This window comes from Cetorhinus maximus, chromosome 13 (genome assembly GCF_964194155.1).
Source record: "Cetorhinus maximus chromosome 13, sCetMax3.hap1.1, whole genome shotgun sequence".
NCBI classification, from domain to species: Eukaryota; Metazoa; Chordata; class Chondrichthyes; order Lamniformes; family Cetorhinidae; genus Cetorhinus; species Cetorhinus maximus.
In genome coordinates this window covers 78,142,388-78,160,775 of record NC_135891.1, presented here as the reverse complement: position 1 = coordinate 78,160,775, position 18,388 = coordinate 78,142,388, and the positions used below count along the sequence as shown (strand labels likewise).

At 44.0% G+C, this 18,388-nt stretch overlaps 1 protein-coding gene across 1 annotated transcript; it reads right to left on the bottom strand.

The window, feature by feature from the left end:
* Nucleotides 1-2,929: 2,929 nt before the first annotated feature.
* On the bottom strand, nt 2,930-12,961 carry LOC144689099 (zona pellucida sperm-binding protein 4-like). Its single transcript, XM_078556245.1, has 9 exons — nt 12,604-12,961; nt 9,832-10,049; nt 9,701-9,798; nt 9,486-9,619; nt 9,211-9,400; nt 8,476-8,623; nt 8,283-8,355; nt 3,148-3,252; nt 2,930-3,075 (listed from the first exon to the last, which is right to left on the bottom strand). Exons 1-9 carry the CDS (start codon nt 12,827-12,829, stop codon nt 2,930-2,932), a joined length of 1,338 nt encoding a protein of 445 aa, XP_078412371.1. The 5' UTR covers nt 12,830-12,961.
* Between the last annotated feature and the right edge of the window lie 5,427 nt (nt 12,962-18,388).

Genomic DNA, 18,388 nt, shown 5'->3' with positions numbered 1-18,388 from the left:
AATATATATGAAGGAATCAATTACAGCAGTAAGGAGGGATGATATCTTAGAAGGCACCTCAAATGAAGCCATATGGGTAGATCTGGAAAACAAAAAAGGAGCAATCACATAGCTGGGAGTGCACTATAGGCCCCCAAACAATCAGAGAGAAATAAAAGAGCAGATATGTAGGCAAATTTCAGAGAAGTGTAAAAATAATAGGGTAGTAATAGTGGGGCATTTCAACTTCCCCAACATTAACTGGGTTAGTCATAGTGTGATAGGTTTAGAGGGAGCGGAATTCTTAAAATGCATCCAGGAGCGCTTTTTAAGCCAATACGTAGAATGCTCGACAAGAGAGGAGGCAGTCCTGGACTTAATTTTAGGGAATGAAGCCGGGCAAGTGGTAAAGGTATCAGTGGGGGAGCATTTTACAGATAATGATCATAACTCCGTTAGATTCAAGGCTGTTGTGGAAAAGGACAAGGATGGGCCAGAAATCAGAGTTCTAAATTGGGGGTAGGCCGATTTTAACAAGATCAGATATGATTTGGCCAGAGTGGACTGGGAGCAGCTACTTTTAGGTAAATCTGCATCAGAGCAGTGGGACTCATTCAAGAAGGAAGTGGGGAGAGTGCAGGGCCAACATATTCCAGTAAAGATAAAGGGTGGGACCGACAAATCCAGGGAACCCTGGATGTCGAGGGATATACAGAATTGCAAAAAGGGTAAAAGGGAGGCTTATGGCAGATCCCGAGGGCTCAAAATAACAGAAGCCTGAGAGGAGTGTAGAATGTGTAGGGGGAGCTTCAAAATGAAATTAGGAGAGCAAAAAGGGGGCATGACTAGGACAAGTGTAGGGCCCATTAAGGACCATAGTGGTAATTTGTGTGTGGAGCTGGAAGACGTAGGTAGGGTTCTAAATGAATACTTTGTGTCAGTGTTCACAAGTGAAAGGGATGACGTGGGTAGGGAAATCAGGCAGGAGGAGTGTGATATAATTAAAGGAATTAGCATAGAAAGGGAAGAGGTTCTAAGTGGTCTGACAAGCTTAAAAGTAGATAAATCCCCAGACCCAGATGAAATGTGTCCCAGGCTGTTGAGTGAGTCAAGGGTGGAGATAACAGGGGTGCTGGCAATAATTTTCAATGCCTCTCTGGCCACTGGAGAGGTGCCAGAGGACTGGAGGACAGCCAGTGTGGTACCATTATTCAAGAAGCGGAAGTGATAAATCAGGCCAGTCAGTCTAATCTCAGTGGTGGGGAAAATATTGGAAACAATTCCAAGTGACAGAATTATCCTACGCTTGGAGAGGCAGGGATTAATCTAGCAGAGTCAGCATGGTTTTAAGGGGAGGTTATGTCTTACTAATTTGATTGAATTTTTCAAAAAAGTGACCAGGTGTGCAGATGAGGGCAACGCATTTGATGTGGTCGACTTAGACTTCAGCAAGGCTTTTGATAAGGCAGTACATAGGAGACTGATAATGAAGGCAAGAGCCCATGGGAGACGAGGCAATTTGGCCCCAGAATTGGTGGAGTAGCAGGAAACAGAGGATGATGGTCGAGGGATGTTTTTTGCGACTGTATACCTGTGTCCAGTGGGGCTCCACAGGGATTGGTGTTTGGTCCCTTGCTGTTTGTGATTGTGATAAATAGTGAGGAGGATAGCCTTAGAATACAGGAGGATATAGACGGGCTGGTCAGGTGGGTTGATCAGTGGCAAATGGAATTTAATCAGGATAAATGTGAAGTGATGCATTTGGGCAGGACAAACAAGACATGGGAATACATGATGAATGGTAGGACCCTGGGAAGTAGCAAGGATCAGAGCAAGGTCCATGATCCCTTAAGGTAGCAGGACAGGTAGATAAGTTGTTAAAGAACACATATGGGGTACTTGCCTGTATTAGCTGAAGCACAGAATCTTAAAGCAGGGAGGTTCTGCTGGAACTGTATAAAACACAGGTTAGGCCACAGCTGGAGTATTGCATGCAATTCCAGAATCTGTGTTATAGAAAGGATGTGATTGCACTAGAGAGAGTGCAAAGTAGATTTACTAAGATGTTGCCTGGGCTGGAGAGTTTTAGTTATAAGTAGGAATTGGGTAGACTGTGGTTATTTTCTTTGGAGCAGAGGAGATTTTGGGGGGTGGGGGGGGGTAAGAACATTAAATTATGAGTGTCATAGATAGGGTGAAGTTCCTTCCTGTCTACCCTTTGGTGGAGGGCTCAATATCCAGGGGGCATAGATTTAAGATGAGGGGCAAGAGGTTTAGAGGGGATGTGAGGAAGAAATCTTTCACCCAGAGGGTGGTGGGAATCTGGAACTCACTGCCTGAAAGGGTGGTAAAGGCAGAAACCCACCTAACATTTAAATATTTGGATGTGCACTACTGCCTAGTGCTGGAAAATGGAATTAAAATAGTTGGGACTTGTTTCACAGGCACACATTTGGACTGAAGGAACTTTGTGCCATAGACCTCTTATGACAATGACTCAGATGTAGAGGCAAAGTTAGTATGTAACTTAAATAATAAGCTGGTCTTCCTTCCTGAAAGTCTCATTTCTTCCTGTAGAGAGCATTCCTCATGCACTAGCTGCTGCAGCATGTCTAAATGATTTTACTGGGTGCTACAGTTGTGGAAAAAAGGCACATGCATTCTTTCCTAGACCTAAATCTCAAAGGCCTAATCTACAAGCAAAAAAAAGTGTACAAAAGCCTAACTGACATCCTTAACAATTTAAAGTACCTTTAGCCAGCTAAAAACTAGATGCTGTAGGTTAGATTAGCTGCTATGTCTGACAGTTTAGCTTCAGTTTCCACCATGTCCTTCTCATTAGGGAGATTCCATTAAACACCACTTGTTTAGTTGACCCTTGCTACTCCATATTTCATCAATCACAAACACCTCAAGGCACATTTGTCTTTGGTTTATTTTTATTCAGGATCTACAGTTCAATTTCACCACATTGAGACACAACAGCTTTTGGTCTCTTCATATACACGGCAGCCATCACCACCAGCAGGGACAGAGACACCATCATGAATCCAACAGCTGCTCCTTGTAGAACCCAAGAAGGAGACTCAGCAGCGCCTATTGGGAGATTAGAAGACATTATATCTGAGAGAGAGTTCACAGGTGACCTAGTGAAAAGGCTCTACTTACCATTTGCTTCATGTAGTTCTGAAGAAAGATGGTCTTCCAGGAAAATGATAGGACCAGGAGCACTCACTAATATTCCCTCATGGTCACTGGTACTCCTGCGTCTCTCTGTTGAAAAGAGAAGTTAGTAAAGTCCTGACCCAATTCAGATACCAATCTCCTAAGAGGGAGAACTAGCAAACAGCATGTGATTTGAGTATCTAAGCAAAGTTGAAAAGAAATTATCTACACTCCCTACTCAAAGTTAGCAATTTGCAGAGTTTGACAGCAAGTGCTTACCCCTCAGTCTGAGCACAACTACAGTTTTACTGCAAGTGCAGATAAAAGAAGAAATCACATCTGTCATTCACCATTCTGCCACACTGCACTCTGACCAAGCAATGAACTCCATTCTGGAGAGAGCTTTCCCACCATCATGGCTATTAGAAACTATAGTTAAGCTTCAAGGGGTATAATGCTGAGAAATAACTGATGAACAAACTTGCCCTGAAGACTCTGGATTGCTGTTAAAGGCCTGTTGATTGAACGTAGCTGAAATATCAAACTTCACTGTTCTGGTCTTTCTTCTAAAGCATTTAATTGAAAGTTGAGATTGTTTATGTATTGATGACACCACAGCTCCATGCTGGGAATCCATTAAGAACACTACACATCATTTTGCATGCAATGGAATAAAATTCATCACTACAGATTGCTGGATCTCCAACTAGGTTCTTGAAGTTAATGGCACCCCTGCTTTTTGCTGACCAGGCCTATGTTTGCAACAAATGGGCATCAAGAAGGATGCAGTCTGGCTCCAGATATTCCAAAGAGCCAGAGCACCCATTTATAGAAAGGCATTTCCCATTACTGCTTTGGCTGCAGTAGAGTGCTTAAGTTGGTGTGAGGAGGGAACAAGGTGATCCTTTTGAGTACAGTCAAGTAAGTATTTACTACTTATTGCTTATAGTTTAAGGTCTTATTTTGTGGTTCATCTTTTGCAAGGGTTATATTCTTTAACAAGGAGCAGGGAAAAAGGGCCCTAGAGTAATTGATATTTGGTATTAAGCATCTTCCAAAAGGTTCAATTTAAAAGGGGTAAGTCATGGCAGGAGAGCTCAAAGCTGTGGTGTGCTCCTCCTGCTCTACATGGAAAGCTGGGAACATTTCTAGTGCTAGCATGTGTGCAGGAAGTGTTTCTACTTGCAGCTCCTGGAAGCCCAAGTTTCAGAGCTGGAGCAGCAGCTGGTGATACTGGAGCATCCGTGAGGTGGAGAGTATTGTGTATAGCTCATATAGAGAGGTGGCCACACCACAGGCCCAGAGTCCACAGACAGGAAGGGATTGGGTGACCACCAGGCAGAGCAAGAGGACTAGGCAGGCAGTGCAGGAATCTCCTGTGGCTATTCCCCTGCAAAACAAATATACTGCTTTGGATACTGTTGGGGGAATGGCCTCAGGGAACACAGCAACAGCCAAATTTGTTGCACCATGGTTGGCTCTGCTGCACAGGGGAGGAGTAAAAAAAAGTGGGAATGCAATAGTTATCAGTGATTCAATTGTAAGGGCAGTAGACAGGCATTTCTGTGCCTGTAAATGAGACTCCAGGATGATATGTTGCCTCCTGGTCCTAGGGTCAAGGTTATCTCAGAGTGGCTGTAGGACATTCTGAAGGGGGCGGGGGGTGGGTGTGAACAGCCAGTGGTCATGGTACACATTGGTACAAACAACAGTTAAAGGGATGAGGTCCTAAAAGCAGAATAGAGGGAGTTGAAAAGTAGGACCTCAAAAAAGGTAGTGATCTCAGGATTGCTACCAGTGCAATGTGCCAGTCAACATAGAAATAGCAGGATATATGGATAAATATGTGGCTGAAGAGGTGGTGTGACAGGGAGGGTTTCAGATTCCTGGGACATTGGGACTGGTTTTGGGGGAGATGGGACCAGCACAAATTGGATGTGTTACACTTGGGCAGGGCCAGGACTGATGTCCTAGGGGGAATATTTGCTAGGGTGGTTCGGAAGGGTTTAAACTAAAATGGCAGGGGGATGGGAACCTATGCAAGGAGTCAGAGGAGGGGGAATCAAGGACAAGAACCAGGACAGAAGGGGGAATAAGAAAAGTGATAGAGAAATCAAGGGCAAGAATCAAACAGGGCCTCAGTGGGAAAGTGGGAATGGGATGAGTAATGTAAAAAGACAATCCTCAAGGCTTTGTGCCTTAATGCGAGGAGCATTTGCAATACAGTGCATGAATTAACAATGCAAATAAATGTAAACAGGTATGATATAGTCAGGATTACAGAGATATGGCTGCAGGGTGACCAGAGATGGGAACTGAACATCCAGGGGTATTCAGTATTTAGGAAGGACAGACAAAAAGGAAAAGGTGGTGGAGTTGCATTGCTGGTTAAAGAGGAAATTAACACAATAGTGAGGAAAGATATTAATTCTGACATGGAATCTGTATGGATAGAGCTGAGAAACACTAAGGGGCAAAAAAATGTTAGTGGGGGTTGTATATAGACCCCCCCAAACTGTAGTGATGTTGGGAATAGCATGAAACAGGAAATTAGACACATGCAATAAAGGAACATCTGTAATTATGGGTGACTTTAATCTGCATATAGATTGGGCAAATCAAATTAGTAACAATACTGTAAAGGAGGAATTCCTGGAGTGTATACGGGATGGTTTTCTGGACCAATACATTGAGGAATAACTAGAGAACAGACCATCCTAGACTGGGTATTGTGTAATGAGAAAGGAATAATTGATAATCTAGTTGTGCAAGGCCCCTTAGGGATGAGCGACCATAATACGATAGAATTCTTCAAGATGGACAGTGACATAGTTGATTCTGAGACTAAGGTCCTGAATCTTAATAAAGGAAACTACGATGGTATGAGGCATGAGTTAGCTATGATGGATTGGGAAATGTTACTTAAAGGTGGATAGGCAATGGCAAAGATTCAAAGAGCGCATGGGTGAACTGCAACAATTGTTTATTCCTGTCTGGCACAAACGTAAAACAGGAAAGGTGGCCAAACCATGGCTTACAAGGGAAATTGGTATTAGATCCAAGGAAGAGGCATACAAATTGGCCAGAAAAAACAGAACTGAGGATTGGGAGCAGTATAGAATTCAGCAAAGGAGGACCAAGGGATTGATTAAGATGGGGAAAATAGAGTATGAGTGTAAGCTTGCAGGGAACATAAAAACTGACTGCAAAAGTTCCTATAGGTATGTGAAGAGAAAAAGATTGAAGACAAATGTAGGTCCCTTACAGTCAGAAACAGGGAAATTTATAATGGGGAAAACAAAGAAATGGCTGACCAACTAAATACATACTTTGGTTCTGTCTTCACAAAGGAGGCCACAAATATCATACCAGAAATGTTGGTGAACACAGGGTTTAGAGAGGGAGGAACTGAAAAAAAACGTCAGTATTAGCAGAGAAATGGTGTTGGGGAAATTGATGGGATTGAAGGCTGATCAGGCCCAGGGCCTGATAATCTACATCAGAGTACGACGGAAGTGGCCCTAGAAATAGCGGATGCATTGGTGGTCATCTTCAAGATTCTAGACTCTGGAAGAGTTCCTACAGACTGGAGGATAGGAAATGTTACTTCTGTGCTGCAAATTTTCTATGGATCTATGGTAACCCCACTATTTAAAAAGTGAGGTATAGAGAAAATGGAATTATTAGACCAGTCAGCCTGACATCGGTAGTGGGGAAAATTCTAGAGTCCATTATAAAAGATTTAATAGTTGAGCACTTGGAAAACAGTGGCAGAATGAGCCAGTCAGCATGGATTTATGAAAGGGAAATCATGCTTGACAAATCTACTGGAATTTTTAAGATGTAATTAGTAGAGTTGATGAGGGGGAGCTAGTGGATGTGGTTTATTTGGACTTTCAGAAGGCTTTTGACAAAGTGCCACATAAGAGATTAGTACGCAAAATTAAAGCACATGAGATTGGGGGTAGTGTATTGACATGGATAGAAAACTGGTTGGCAGACAGGAAACAAAGAGTAGGAATAAACAGGTCTTTTTCCAAATGGCAGGCAGTGGGGTACCACAGGGATTGCCAACTATTCACAATATATATATTAACGATTTAAATGTAATATCTCCAAATTTGCAGGTGACAAAGCTGGTTGGGAGGGTGAGCTGTGAGGAGGATGCAGAGCTGCTTCACTGATTTGGACAAGCTGAGTGAGTGGGCAGATGCAGTATAATGTGGATAAATGTGAGGTTATCCACTTTGGTAGCAAAAATAGGAAGGCAGATTATTATCTGAATGGTTATAAATTCAGCAAGGGGAATGTGCAATGAGATATGGGTGTCTTTGTACACCAGTCGCTGAAGGCAAGCATGCAGGTGCAGCAGGCAGTAAAGGTGGTAAATGGTATGTTGGCCTTCATAACGAGAGGATTCGAGGACAGGGGCAGGGATGTCTTGCTGCAATTACTCAGGGCCTTGGTGAGACCACACCTGGAATATTGTGTGCACTTTTGGTCTCCTTATCGGAGGAAGGATGTTCTTGCTATCAAGGGAGTGCAGTGAAGGTTTACCAGACTGATTCCTGGGTTGGCAGGACTGACATATGAGGAGAAATGGAGTTGGTTAGGATTATATTTGCTGGAGTTAAGAATGAAGGGGATCTCAAACCTATAAACTTCTAACAGGACTAGACAGGGTAGATACACAAAGGATGTGGGGGAGTCCAGAACCAAGGGCCAGTCTGAGGATATAGGGTAGACCATTTAAGACTGAGATGAGGAGAAATTTCTTCACCCAGAGATTGGTGAGCCTGTGGAATTTACTACCACAGAAAGTATTGAGGCCAAAATATTGTATCTTTTCAAGGAGTTAGATATAGCTCTTGGGGCAAAGGGGATCAAAGGATATGGGGAGAAAGCAGGATATTGAGTTGAATCAGCCATGATCATAACACATGGCGGAGCAGGCTCAGAGAGCCGAATGGCCTACTCCTGCTCTTATTTTCTATTATTCTATGTTTCTATCTGTTCACAATGAGAGGCATTGAAGAGAAACCCCTAGTCACAGGACACTAGACACTTCAAAAGGGAAGTGTTGCTTTAGGAGGCTGAGGTAATCCTGATTCAATAAGAGATTAAAACAAGGAACTCACTTGGGCCACATTTGGGTGTGCAGTCATCCTCAGCAGAAGGAGAGCAAACATCAGCACTGCAATGCAGGTAAACCTAGAAGGCAAGGAGTTAATTTAGAGTGAGCTCTGTCTAGATAGATGAACCAGGCTGCTATACAAAAGGAACCAGTAGCCAGTAAGGGAGCAATTGGTTGACTTCATTCAATTTGGTTACCTGTTCAGAGAGAGGCTGCTCAGACTCTCCATCCAAGAAAACAAAAGTCTTCACTTCAAACCGCTTGTGATGAATTGGGAACATGAGGCCAGAAAACACATCCACTGGGTGTAGGAGAGTCTGATAGTCATCAGCCTCATAGGGGCACCTGTAACAGGAGGGATCAGTCAGAGAGATCTGGGAACAGGTATCTGATCTACTGTTAGGACCTCAAAAGTAGTTTTGGACAGTGGTGACAAGAGCTCCAGAGTTGAGCCCATTCTTTCATGAAGTTTTGCCAATTAGTAAGCTGGCTCTCCCAGTGTAGTGGAATAATACTGAAGGACACCAATGTTCATGACTAATGGAGATAAACTGGAGCCAAAACAAAAAGTGTATGAATTCTATTACTGAAATTATGCAGCACAAAATTAAGGGATACCTGTCATTTACAATGATATATGGAGTACTAGAACCACTTTTATGGGTACAACCTATCAGGAGCTCTGGGTGCTGGCTCTGCAATTCAAGACATGACACTAGTTCCTGATTGGGGAGATTCCACTTGAACGCAAATTTCTTCACCATTTGGCCTCCTGGATTGGATTGAATTGTCCTAGGCCCTCGGTTTTGACTCTCCTGGGTGATTGGGGTAGGAAGCAGTCTTATCACATCGCTTAGATTTAGAACAAGTTTGATCCTTGTCCATTATTACTACGAACTTCCAACATTAGTCTTTCCATTCATATTCCTTACCCATCCACCAATAGACTCCATTGCACCTCATGGTTTGGGGCTGGGACAGGAGTTGCCCAGCAGTCACGCAACCTCAGGACAATCATTGGGTCCGTGCGATCAAGGACACGAACCTCCACAAACACTGGGTCCTGAAGAACATGCTGGATGGGGTAGTCACTATCTACATACCAGGATCTGTAATCACCATCTGAAAGGCAGACACAAGGACTAGTCACTCCCTGTATGGATACATTCCCAGTGCTTCCATTCACCATTACCGAGGGCAGCTCTACCTTTTGCTATTCGCAGTTCCAGTTTCAAAATCCCATCTTCAGAAGCAGGAGGTGGAGGAGAAACAGTGTAAACTGTGACATTGACCTGCAAGCCTGTTTCCTGCCTCCCCTTGTACTTGCACTGGACATTCAGGCTGCACAGAAACAGAAGTAGTTGAGCTTCATGCATTACCACCATTCCCACCCCTTACCAACATCTCCCACCATCCTCCTACCGGAAGGTGCTGTCCCGGGTTATTGAGCCCAGCTTCCCAGTCTGAATCATCCTCTTCCCCAAGACAGCCGTTTCATACACCAAGGTTCCATTTCCCTCCTGTAATGAGGACACTGTTTAATAGGAAGCTGCCTCATTTACTGGGAGAATGCTTGGCCCTTCAATACTCACCCACTTGCTTGAGCCACAAGAGGTGATTGGAAAGCGGAAGGCCACAAGTTGCCCAGTGGTTAGTTTAGGCCTGCACTCAGCTTCTTGCCCATCTTTCACATACAGAGACGACAGGTTGAGGGCAGGACGGGTCAGATTCTTGGAGATCACTATGATGAACTGACCATCTGCTGTGCACACTGCAAAAAGGAATAAAAATTCATTTCCACTGCTCCTATTGGTGGTTAGGGGCCTCATATCATTGGAGGCTTCAGTCACAGCCACAAATAGCTCTAGTCCCCTTAAATGCAGTGACTCAACTGGGCCGATCTGCAGTGCCTTGAATTACCAATGACATTACCAGTTCTACAAGTTAACTTCATTTCAACTGAAGAGTTGAAAGGTCATAAGAGTCACTTACAGCACAGGAGACCATTCAGCTCATCAAGTCCATGCCAGCTTCCCATAGTGCAGTTAGTCCCACTCCCCAGCTTGATGCCCAACTGCCCATCCAAATTTCTTCTAAAAACCAACACTATTTGCTGCTTCCACCACCCCTGCAGACAGGGTTCCAGGGCACTACCACTTGCTGCACAAAATAAACACTTCCTCACATTCTCTTGAACAAGATCCTTAATCTATGCCCCTAGTCCTTAGGATCAGTTAATGGGACCAGTCCTCTGGTCTACCTTACCTGGGCCCATCATAATCTTGTACACCCAAAATCCATACAATATCTTCTGCTTCAAGAAGCCCAGCTTTCCCAACACCAACCCCAGAATCTTAGTAAAGTCACCTCTGCACCCTTAAGAACCTTCACACTCCCTAAAACTGAACTAGTTGTGGCCTAACTAGAGCTTTACAAAGGTTCACCACAACTTACCTGCTTTCGAGAAGCAAAGCCCAATGTTCCATCTACTTTACCAATTACTCTACACCCAATCATCCTCAACAATAGATTCACATGCACCCCCTTCCCCAAGTCCCTGCACACTTCAGAATTGCCTCCCTAATCCTTCTGCCAAACTGCACCATCTCACTTCAAATTCCATCTGTCACTTCTCTGCCCATTCTGCTGACTTCTTCCAGGAAGATCCAATTCTTCATCAACCAGCCTTTTGTCAAATGCTTCCTAAAAATCTACAGTCAGCATTCACTACACTCTCTCAAGCACAATCTGCCTTTTTACCCCAAAAACGCCATTTCTCCTTAATTTCTAGCCTCACCAAGCATCTGTTAAGGTTTTGGAATCTAAATCAGGAAAAAAATTAAATACAACTGATATTCTTTTAACCGTCATGTAGTGATTCAGACTTACAGAATAAAGGGCATCACATTCCAATCCTCCAACATCTCCCCAGATTTAGGGGAATCAAAAGTGAAAGGGTTTACCATAATCTGTCCCCACCTCCATTTCCTTTAACAACCTGCAATACAAGCCATCTGACTGGGTGACTTAGCACCTCAAGCATAGCCAATCTTTCTAGTAACTCTTCCCCTTCAATTTCCACACTACCTCCACTCCTGCCAATATTCAAAGAGATTCGCCTTCTTTAATAGTGACTACTTTGTATTGGTGTTCAAGTATTCTAGCCTTCCCCTGCACCTCCTAAGCATATAGGGGCACCACTCTTACTATTTTCATGCTGGTAAAAGATTAGAGCTCCTTTTTTATGTTGACTGCCATTCTATTCTCAATGCCTCTTCTAGTCTCATTCTCCTCTTCACCTCAGCCTATTGTATGTGACTTGTTTTCAAAAAAAAAACTAGAAAAGTCACCCAACATGCATCATACACCCTCTCATCATCCAAGCAGTCATTTTGGCTCCCTTACCTTTCACTGTTTTTGCAATGTACCTAAAGTGTCTTTCTGAAAGACAACCCATTGTTCTGTTAAATTCTCCTCTGTTAAAGTCTCTAGTTACATCCTTCCTCACTATATTGAAGTTCACTACTCCAATTTTGAAGTTCAGTATTAGAATGTTCCTCATTTGTCCTTATTAATTTAAACCCAGTGATGCAGTGATCACTCTTACCCAGACGCTCCCAAGAGACATCACACAATTGGCCCACCTCTATTTTCCAGCACCAGAAACACCTCTTGTCTATTTGGGCCAGGAACACTGATCACAGAAGTCCTCCTGAACATAGTTCAGGAATGCCTCCCCTTCATTAATTTCCATATATTGTTTGGTGTACAGTGTAATGTTAAAGCCCCCCAATATCAGCATTGCTGCACACCTGTGGTTTCCCTTCAGATTTGTTCTTCCACACCTCGCTATTTGGAAATCTATAGACTATTACAAGCAGCATGACTGAGTAAATGTAACCTACACCAAAATTCAGATGGAAAATCTTCAGGTTTGCTATTTACTGCCATCATGGATGAAAATGTCCGATTAGGATTCCACTAAAGGGATAAATAGTTCAGCATTAGTATAGGGTCATTCATTGTAGAACTTCTGCAAAGATTACTAAAGTTACCATTTTCTCATCATACCCAATATTGTAAAACAGTTCCCCAACCCACCCCAAGGAACAATTGGTTTCATTAAGGAAGCCACAACCCGCCCAATCTAGTCAGTTGCATCAGTCAGGACTCTAGCCGAGGTCTGCCTCCATTCCTACCTTTCTTCATTACACAATGAGACCGCAACAAATCCTTGGATCAGCTCCTGATCTACAAGTTAGATTTTCTCCTCTCTCCCCCCTCCCCCCAGTATTTCCCCCTAGAATCGCGAGGGGGTTTGTTACCTGGGCTGTTTCTCAGACTGTAGAAACAGGGATGGTCATTGGGGCTCTGCGGGTCAAAGCAGCAACCCTGACTGGTACACTCACTGCTGCTGATCCCGGGGCGTCCGCATTCAAATCTCCAGCCTGGCTCTGGGACACAAACATCATCCCCGAGAAGTAGCGGCTGGGCTGGGAGTAAAGACCCGGCTAAGAAGCAGAGAGACCAACAAAACACCCAACGTCCCATCTCAGTTACTGAATCAGGATAATCACATCCCCGCACACCAGCCCGTTTTATAGCCGGGAACTGGGGGCCAATCCCATTGGGGCGGTTCCCTGTCCCACGGGTTACCCGGGAAGGTATTCAGCATGTTTAATAAGCCCGAGCCGTCAGCCCGTCTCCATTGGTTCCCCAGGGTTAGTGCGAGATTCCTGCTCCAAATGACACTTTAGCAACTGACCCCCGGGGACTCAAGTCTGTTCCACTATAGACAGTTACACTTGGAGCTTCCCTGCGGGATATGAAAGCAAAATATAGACAGATGTATAATGGCACCACCATCTCCCTATAGTGCGCTACTCTAGGGTAGTGTTGCCAACCCTCAAGGATTGGCCTGGAGTGTCCACAAATTGAAGGTCAATCTCCAAGACACTGCTGTACAAACCTGGAGACAAATCATAAAAGAGACAGTTCTTTTTAAATTTTCTTTCAACATTTCTCCATCCCATATATAAAAATATTGAAACTGGGGGGGAAAAAAGGCTGTTTGGCTGAGAGTCAAGCATCATCCAATTAGGCAATGAGTCTTTTCCTTGACCCTTCGTCAGAGATAAAGAGAAGTAGAAATACGATGGATTTTATACTATTAAAGAGGGGGTGGAGCAAGTGGAATGAGATAGAAGGTCAGGGATAGGTGACAGCTAAGGAGAGATTGACAAAGATGTCATGGACACAAGGCAAAGGGAGTGTTAATGGTCATGGTGAAGAGTAAAGAAGGTGCTGATAGTGGCACAAAGATAAGAGAGCAGAATGTGTTAATAGCAGAGCAAGGGTCAGCGCTCTGTGAAAGCACAACATGGAAACAAATAACAGATGGCCCTGTGTCAAGAGGCCAGTACACATACAATGGGCTGAATGGCCTCATGCTGCACTATAACAGTTACATGATTTATTTCAAGAGGAATGGAATATAAAAGTAGTGAAGGTTTACTGCAGCTGTACAGCTCTTTGATGAGACCACATCTGGAATAGTGTCTACAGTTTTGCATCACCTTATTTGAAAAAACATATAATTGCATTTGAAGCAGTTCAGAAAAAGTTCACTCGATTCATCCATGGGATGAAGAGCTTATCTTATGAAGAAAGTTTGAATAGGTTGGGCCTCTATTCATTGGAATTTAGAAGAATGAGAGGTGACTTTATTTAAACATAGAGGATCCTGATGGAATTGATTGAATGGATAGCAGCAGAATGTTTCCTCTTTGGGGGGGAAGACTAGAACTTCATCTGCTCCCTCCCCACCACCATAACCATTTAATTCACCAGGATACTGGTCCCAGCTTGTTTTGCGTTGAGCCTGTTCAACAGAACAACTCTCCCTTTCCCCAGACTGTCGCCATTGGTGAGGCAAACCCTGTTTCCCCACAGAGTGAATCCTGGTAAGAAGCAGGCAATGCAGCTTGTTGTGCTTGTAGAGGACAGTATCTGTCATTTGATTATATTATCTATTATATTTTGTTTAACACTTCCACTTGAATAGCCTCCTGTACCACAGACAGCTTTTCTATTACCATGTTGTTTTTAAATACATGCACACAGCAAGAATTTTGTACCTGTTGATTGGACAGCAAAGCACTTCCAGTGTTGCATCAGAGATCCCTGTGCCTGTCTAGCTCACATTCACCTTCCTGCCTGTGATGGCCCATGTGTGTTTGTTTCCAGGAGAAAAACTGTTTTATGTTGGAGCCAAAATCCTTTTCGAACTGGGTTGTCAGAAAGGGACTCTGGTAAAGGACATTGGTTCCAGCAAATGATTGTGAGCAGGTCACCTGGGAGATAAACAATAGAAAGTGTCAATGCAATTATAGGGGTAAGTAGGCTCCTAGATGTGGTTGTTTCAAACAGGGTTTTTAGAAACAACCTTGGTGCAGGAAATATCTTTCATACAGCATTCAGTAGAAATCTTGTGTTGGCTAACAGATTAAAACTATTGAGAGGGCGATGGGGAAGAGACAAGGCTCCAGAGCTGAATTAGAACCAGGAGAGTTCAGACCAGAGATGGTTACACTTACGCTAGAGATACACAGGGAGTCCACAACCATGTGATGGGAGGTTTGAAGGGACAACCTCACCAAAGAGGAAGGGCCTGGGAAAACCTCACCCCTTTTAAAATGGTGCTCACACCAAATGGTTAATTTTCCAGTTTCTGATGAGTATTGGACACTAATTGTTGGGGGCGTAAGTCAAACAGGTGCAGCAGGAAGATGAAGTTAAGAAGCTTGGTTTAGAGTATAAGTGACTGTTCATTGTATTTTAAGTATTTTAAACAGAAACTAGGCTAACTTAGTTAAGTAAGCATGTTCTTTTATTTGTGCTTTAAACTTCATTCTTTCAGTAAGTATCTGGGTTTTCAGATTCCAAACAAAACTTAACATCTTACTGGTCTTGCAGGTCAAAGATGATCATGACTACCTGACCCAGTGTTAGGGCGGGAGAAAAATGGTACAAATTGGCTTAGCTTGTTCAAATAGCTGGTATAGGCAGGCTGATGACCTCATTCTGTACTGTAGGATTCAGTGTTACAGCCTCCCTCAAAGCATTTAGGTAACTCCCCCTGATGCCCTGCAGTGTTTGTACCCAAGGCTGCTCAAACACTGAGTGGAAGGCTCCAAGATCCAGATTACCTGGTATCACAATACTCTCCACAAACTCACATGCACTTGACCATCTGCACTGGTCATCCCTACATAATTGATCAAGGCTTTTCAAGTAACTAAGTAAAAGCAATGCAAAGTAAATACTGAAAATATAATACTTTCTAGTTAGAGAGCTGGTCTGGGAAGGGTGTCCTGCAGTCAGCATCATGGTGAAGCAGCCTGGGAAGAGTGTCCTGCAGTCAGCATCGTGGTGAAGCAGTCTGGGAAGAGTGTCCTGCAGTCAGCATCATAGCGAAGCAGTCTGGGAAGAGTGTCCTGCAGTCAGCATCGTGGTGAAGCAGTCTGGGAAGAGGGTCCTGCAGTCAGTCCTTGTTGAGAACGACGAGAGTTACATCACAACACAGCATGAGAGAGCGGCGGAGAGATCAAAACCAACGTGAGTACAGGGAAGCTTCAAAAAGTGATGTCAGCACAAAGGTGAGAGCTGACTGGTGAGTAGTGGTTAAGTTTTTTTTCTCCAGTTTAAAACAGATTAAGCTAACGAAAGGTAAGAGTTATAGTTTTTATTTAAAGACCATAAATAATTTAACATTTTTTTACTGTATTTAACTTAAAGTAAAGGTTTTTATTCAATTAGAGGCATGGCAGGGCAGCTCAGTCACGTGTTCTGTACCGCCTGCAACATGTGGAAAGTCCTAGTCGCTCCTTGCCCTCTGACTGACCACGTGTGCAGGAAGTGCCACCAGCTGCAGCTACTTGACCTCCGAGTTTCGGAGCTTGAGCGGCAGCTGGAGACACTGAGGTGCATCCGCGAGGCTGAGGGGTTCATGGATAGCACGTACTTAGACGTGGTCTCCCCACAGCTTACAGAAGTGCAGACAGAGAGGGAATGGGTGACCATCAATCAGGAGAAAGGTGTCAGGCAGGTAGTCAGGAAATCCCCAGGGTGCATCTCGCTCGAGAACCGTTTTTCTGTGCTGGAAAACGGTGAGACTGATGGTTCCTCTGGGGAGTGCAGCCATGCTCATGACATTCTGAGTGGCCCAGCTGCACACGGGGGGAGGAAAAAAAGGGGAGGAGCAATAGTGGTCGGAGACTCGATGGTAAGGGTAAGAGACAGGTGTTTCTGCAGCCATAGACGTGACTCCAGGATGGTATGATGCCTCCCTGGTGCCAGGGTCAAGGATGTCACTGAACGGCTGCAGGGCCGTCTAAAGGGGGAGGGCAAGCAGACAGAGATTGTGATACTACCTATGTTGTTGGTGCCAATATGTAAGAGGGGTGAGTTACTGCAAGCAAAAATTAGGGAGCTAGGAAGCAGATCAAAAAAACAAGGCCTCAAAGGTAGTAATCTCTGGATTACTTCCAGTGCCACGCGCTAATGAGTATAGAAATAGGAGGTTAATCCAGATGAATGCGTGGCTGGAGAGATGGTGCAGGAAGGAGGGCTTTAGATTTCTGGGACATTGAGACCATTTCTGGGGTCGATGGGACCTGTACAGGGTGGACGGGTTGCACCTGAACCGGAATGGTTCCGACATCCTTGCGGCAGGTTTGCTAGTGCTGTTCGGGAGGGTTTAAACTAACTTGGCAGGGGAATGGGATCCTGAGAGGAGATTCAGCAGGGGGAGATGTACAGCCATAATTAGAAAAGGGAGCAAGTGAGTCTGGAAGGCATAGAAATTATAGGCCAGTTAAGGCACAAGGGAGTTTGGCAAGGGTGGATGGTCTTTACTTTAATGCAAGGAGTCTGATGAATAAAGCAAATGAGTTGAGGGCACAAATTCACACAGGGAAGTATGATGAAATTGCTGTCATGGAGACATGGTTGAGAGAGGAGCAGGATTGGTAGCTCAATATTCCAGGATATAGGGTCTTCAGGTGAGGAGGGGTTATCACAATATTTATGAAGGAATCAATTACAGCAGTAAGAAGGGATGATATCTTAGAAGGCTCCTCAAATGAAGCCATATGGGTAGAACTGGGAACGAAAGAGAAGCAATCACATTGCTGGGCGTGCACTATAGGCCCCCCCAAACAGTCAGAGAAATAAAAGAGCAGATATGTAGGCAAATTTCAGAAGTGTAAAAATAATAGGGTAGTAATAGTGGGGGATTTCAACTTCCCCAACATTAATTGGGTTAGTCATAGTGTGATAGGTTTAGAGGGAGCGGAATTCTTAAAATGCATCCAGCAGAGCTTTTTAAGCCAGTACGTAGAATGTTCGACAAGAGAGGAGGCGGTCCTGGACTTAATTTTAGGGAATGAAGCCAGGCAAGTGGTAGAGGTATCAGTGGGGGAAGCATTTTCCAGATAGTGATCATAACTCCATTAGATTCAAGGCTGTTGTGGAAAAGGACACAGATGGGCCTGAAATCAGAGTTCTAAATTGGGGGCAGGCCAATTTTAATAAGATCGGATATGATTTGGCCAGAGTGGACTGGGAACAGCTACCTTTAGGTAAATCTGCATCAGAGCAGTAGGATTCATTCAAGAAGGAAGTGGGGAGAGTACAGGGCCAACATATTCCAGTAAAGATAAAGGGTGGGACCGACAAATCCAGGGAACCCTGGATGTCGAGGGATATACAGGATTGGAAAAAGAGAAACTTATGGCAGATACTGAGGGCTCAAAACAACAGAAGCCTGAGGAGCGTAGAACGTGTATGGGGAGCTTCAAAAGGAAATTAGGAGAGCAAAAAGGGGGCATGAAATAACATTGGCAGGTAAAATAAAGGAAAATCCAAGGTTATTTTACAAGTATATTAAGAGTAAGAGGATAACTAGGGCAAGTGTAGGGCCCACTAAGGACCATAGTGGTAATTTATGTGGGGAGTTGGGAGACGTAGGTAGGGTTCTAAATGAATACTTTGTGTCAGTGTTCACAAGTGAAAGGGATGACGTGGGTAGGGAAATCAGGCAGAAGGAGT

Excerpts from the sequence above, each read along its gene's own strand:
- LOC144689099 (XM_078556245.1), bottom strand. The coding sequence starts at position 12,829 with ATGGGACGTTGGGTGTTTTGTTGGTCTCTCTGCTTCTTAGCCGGGTCT. Across the intron at positions 8,356-8,475 it reads AGCAGCCTCTCTCTGAACAG|GTTTACCTGCATTGCAGTGC; the intron begins GTAACCAAATTG and ends CTTGCCTTCTAG. Across the intron at positions 3,076-3,147 it reads AGAACTACATGAAGCAAATG|GCGCTGCTGAGTCTCCTTCT; the intron begins GTAAGTAGAGCC and ends ATCTCCCAATAG.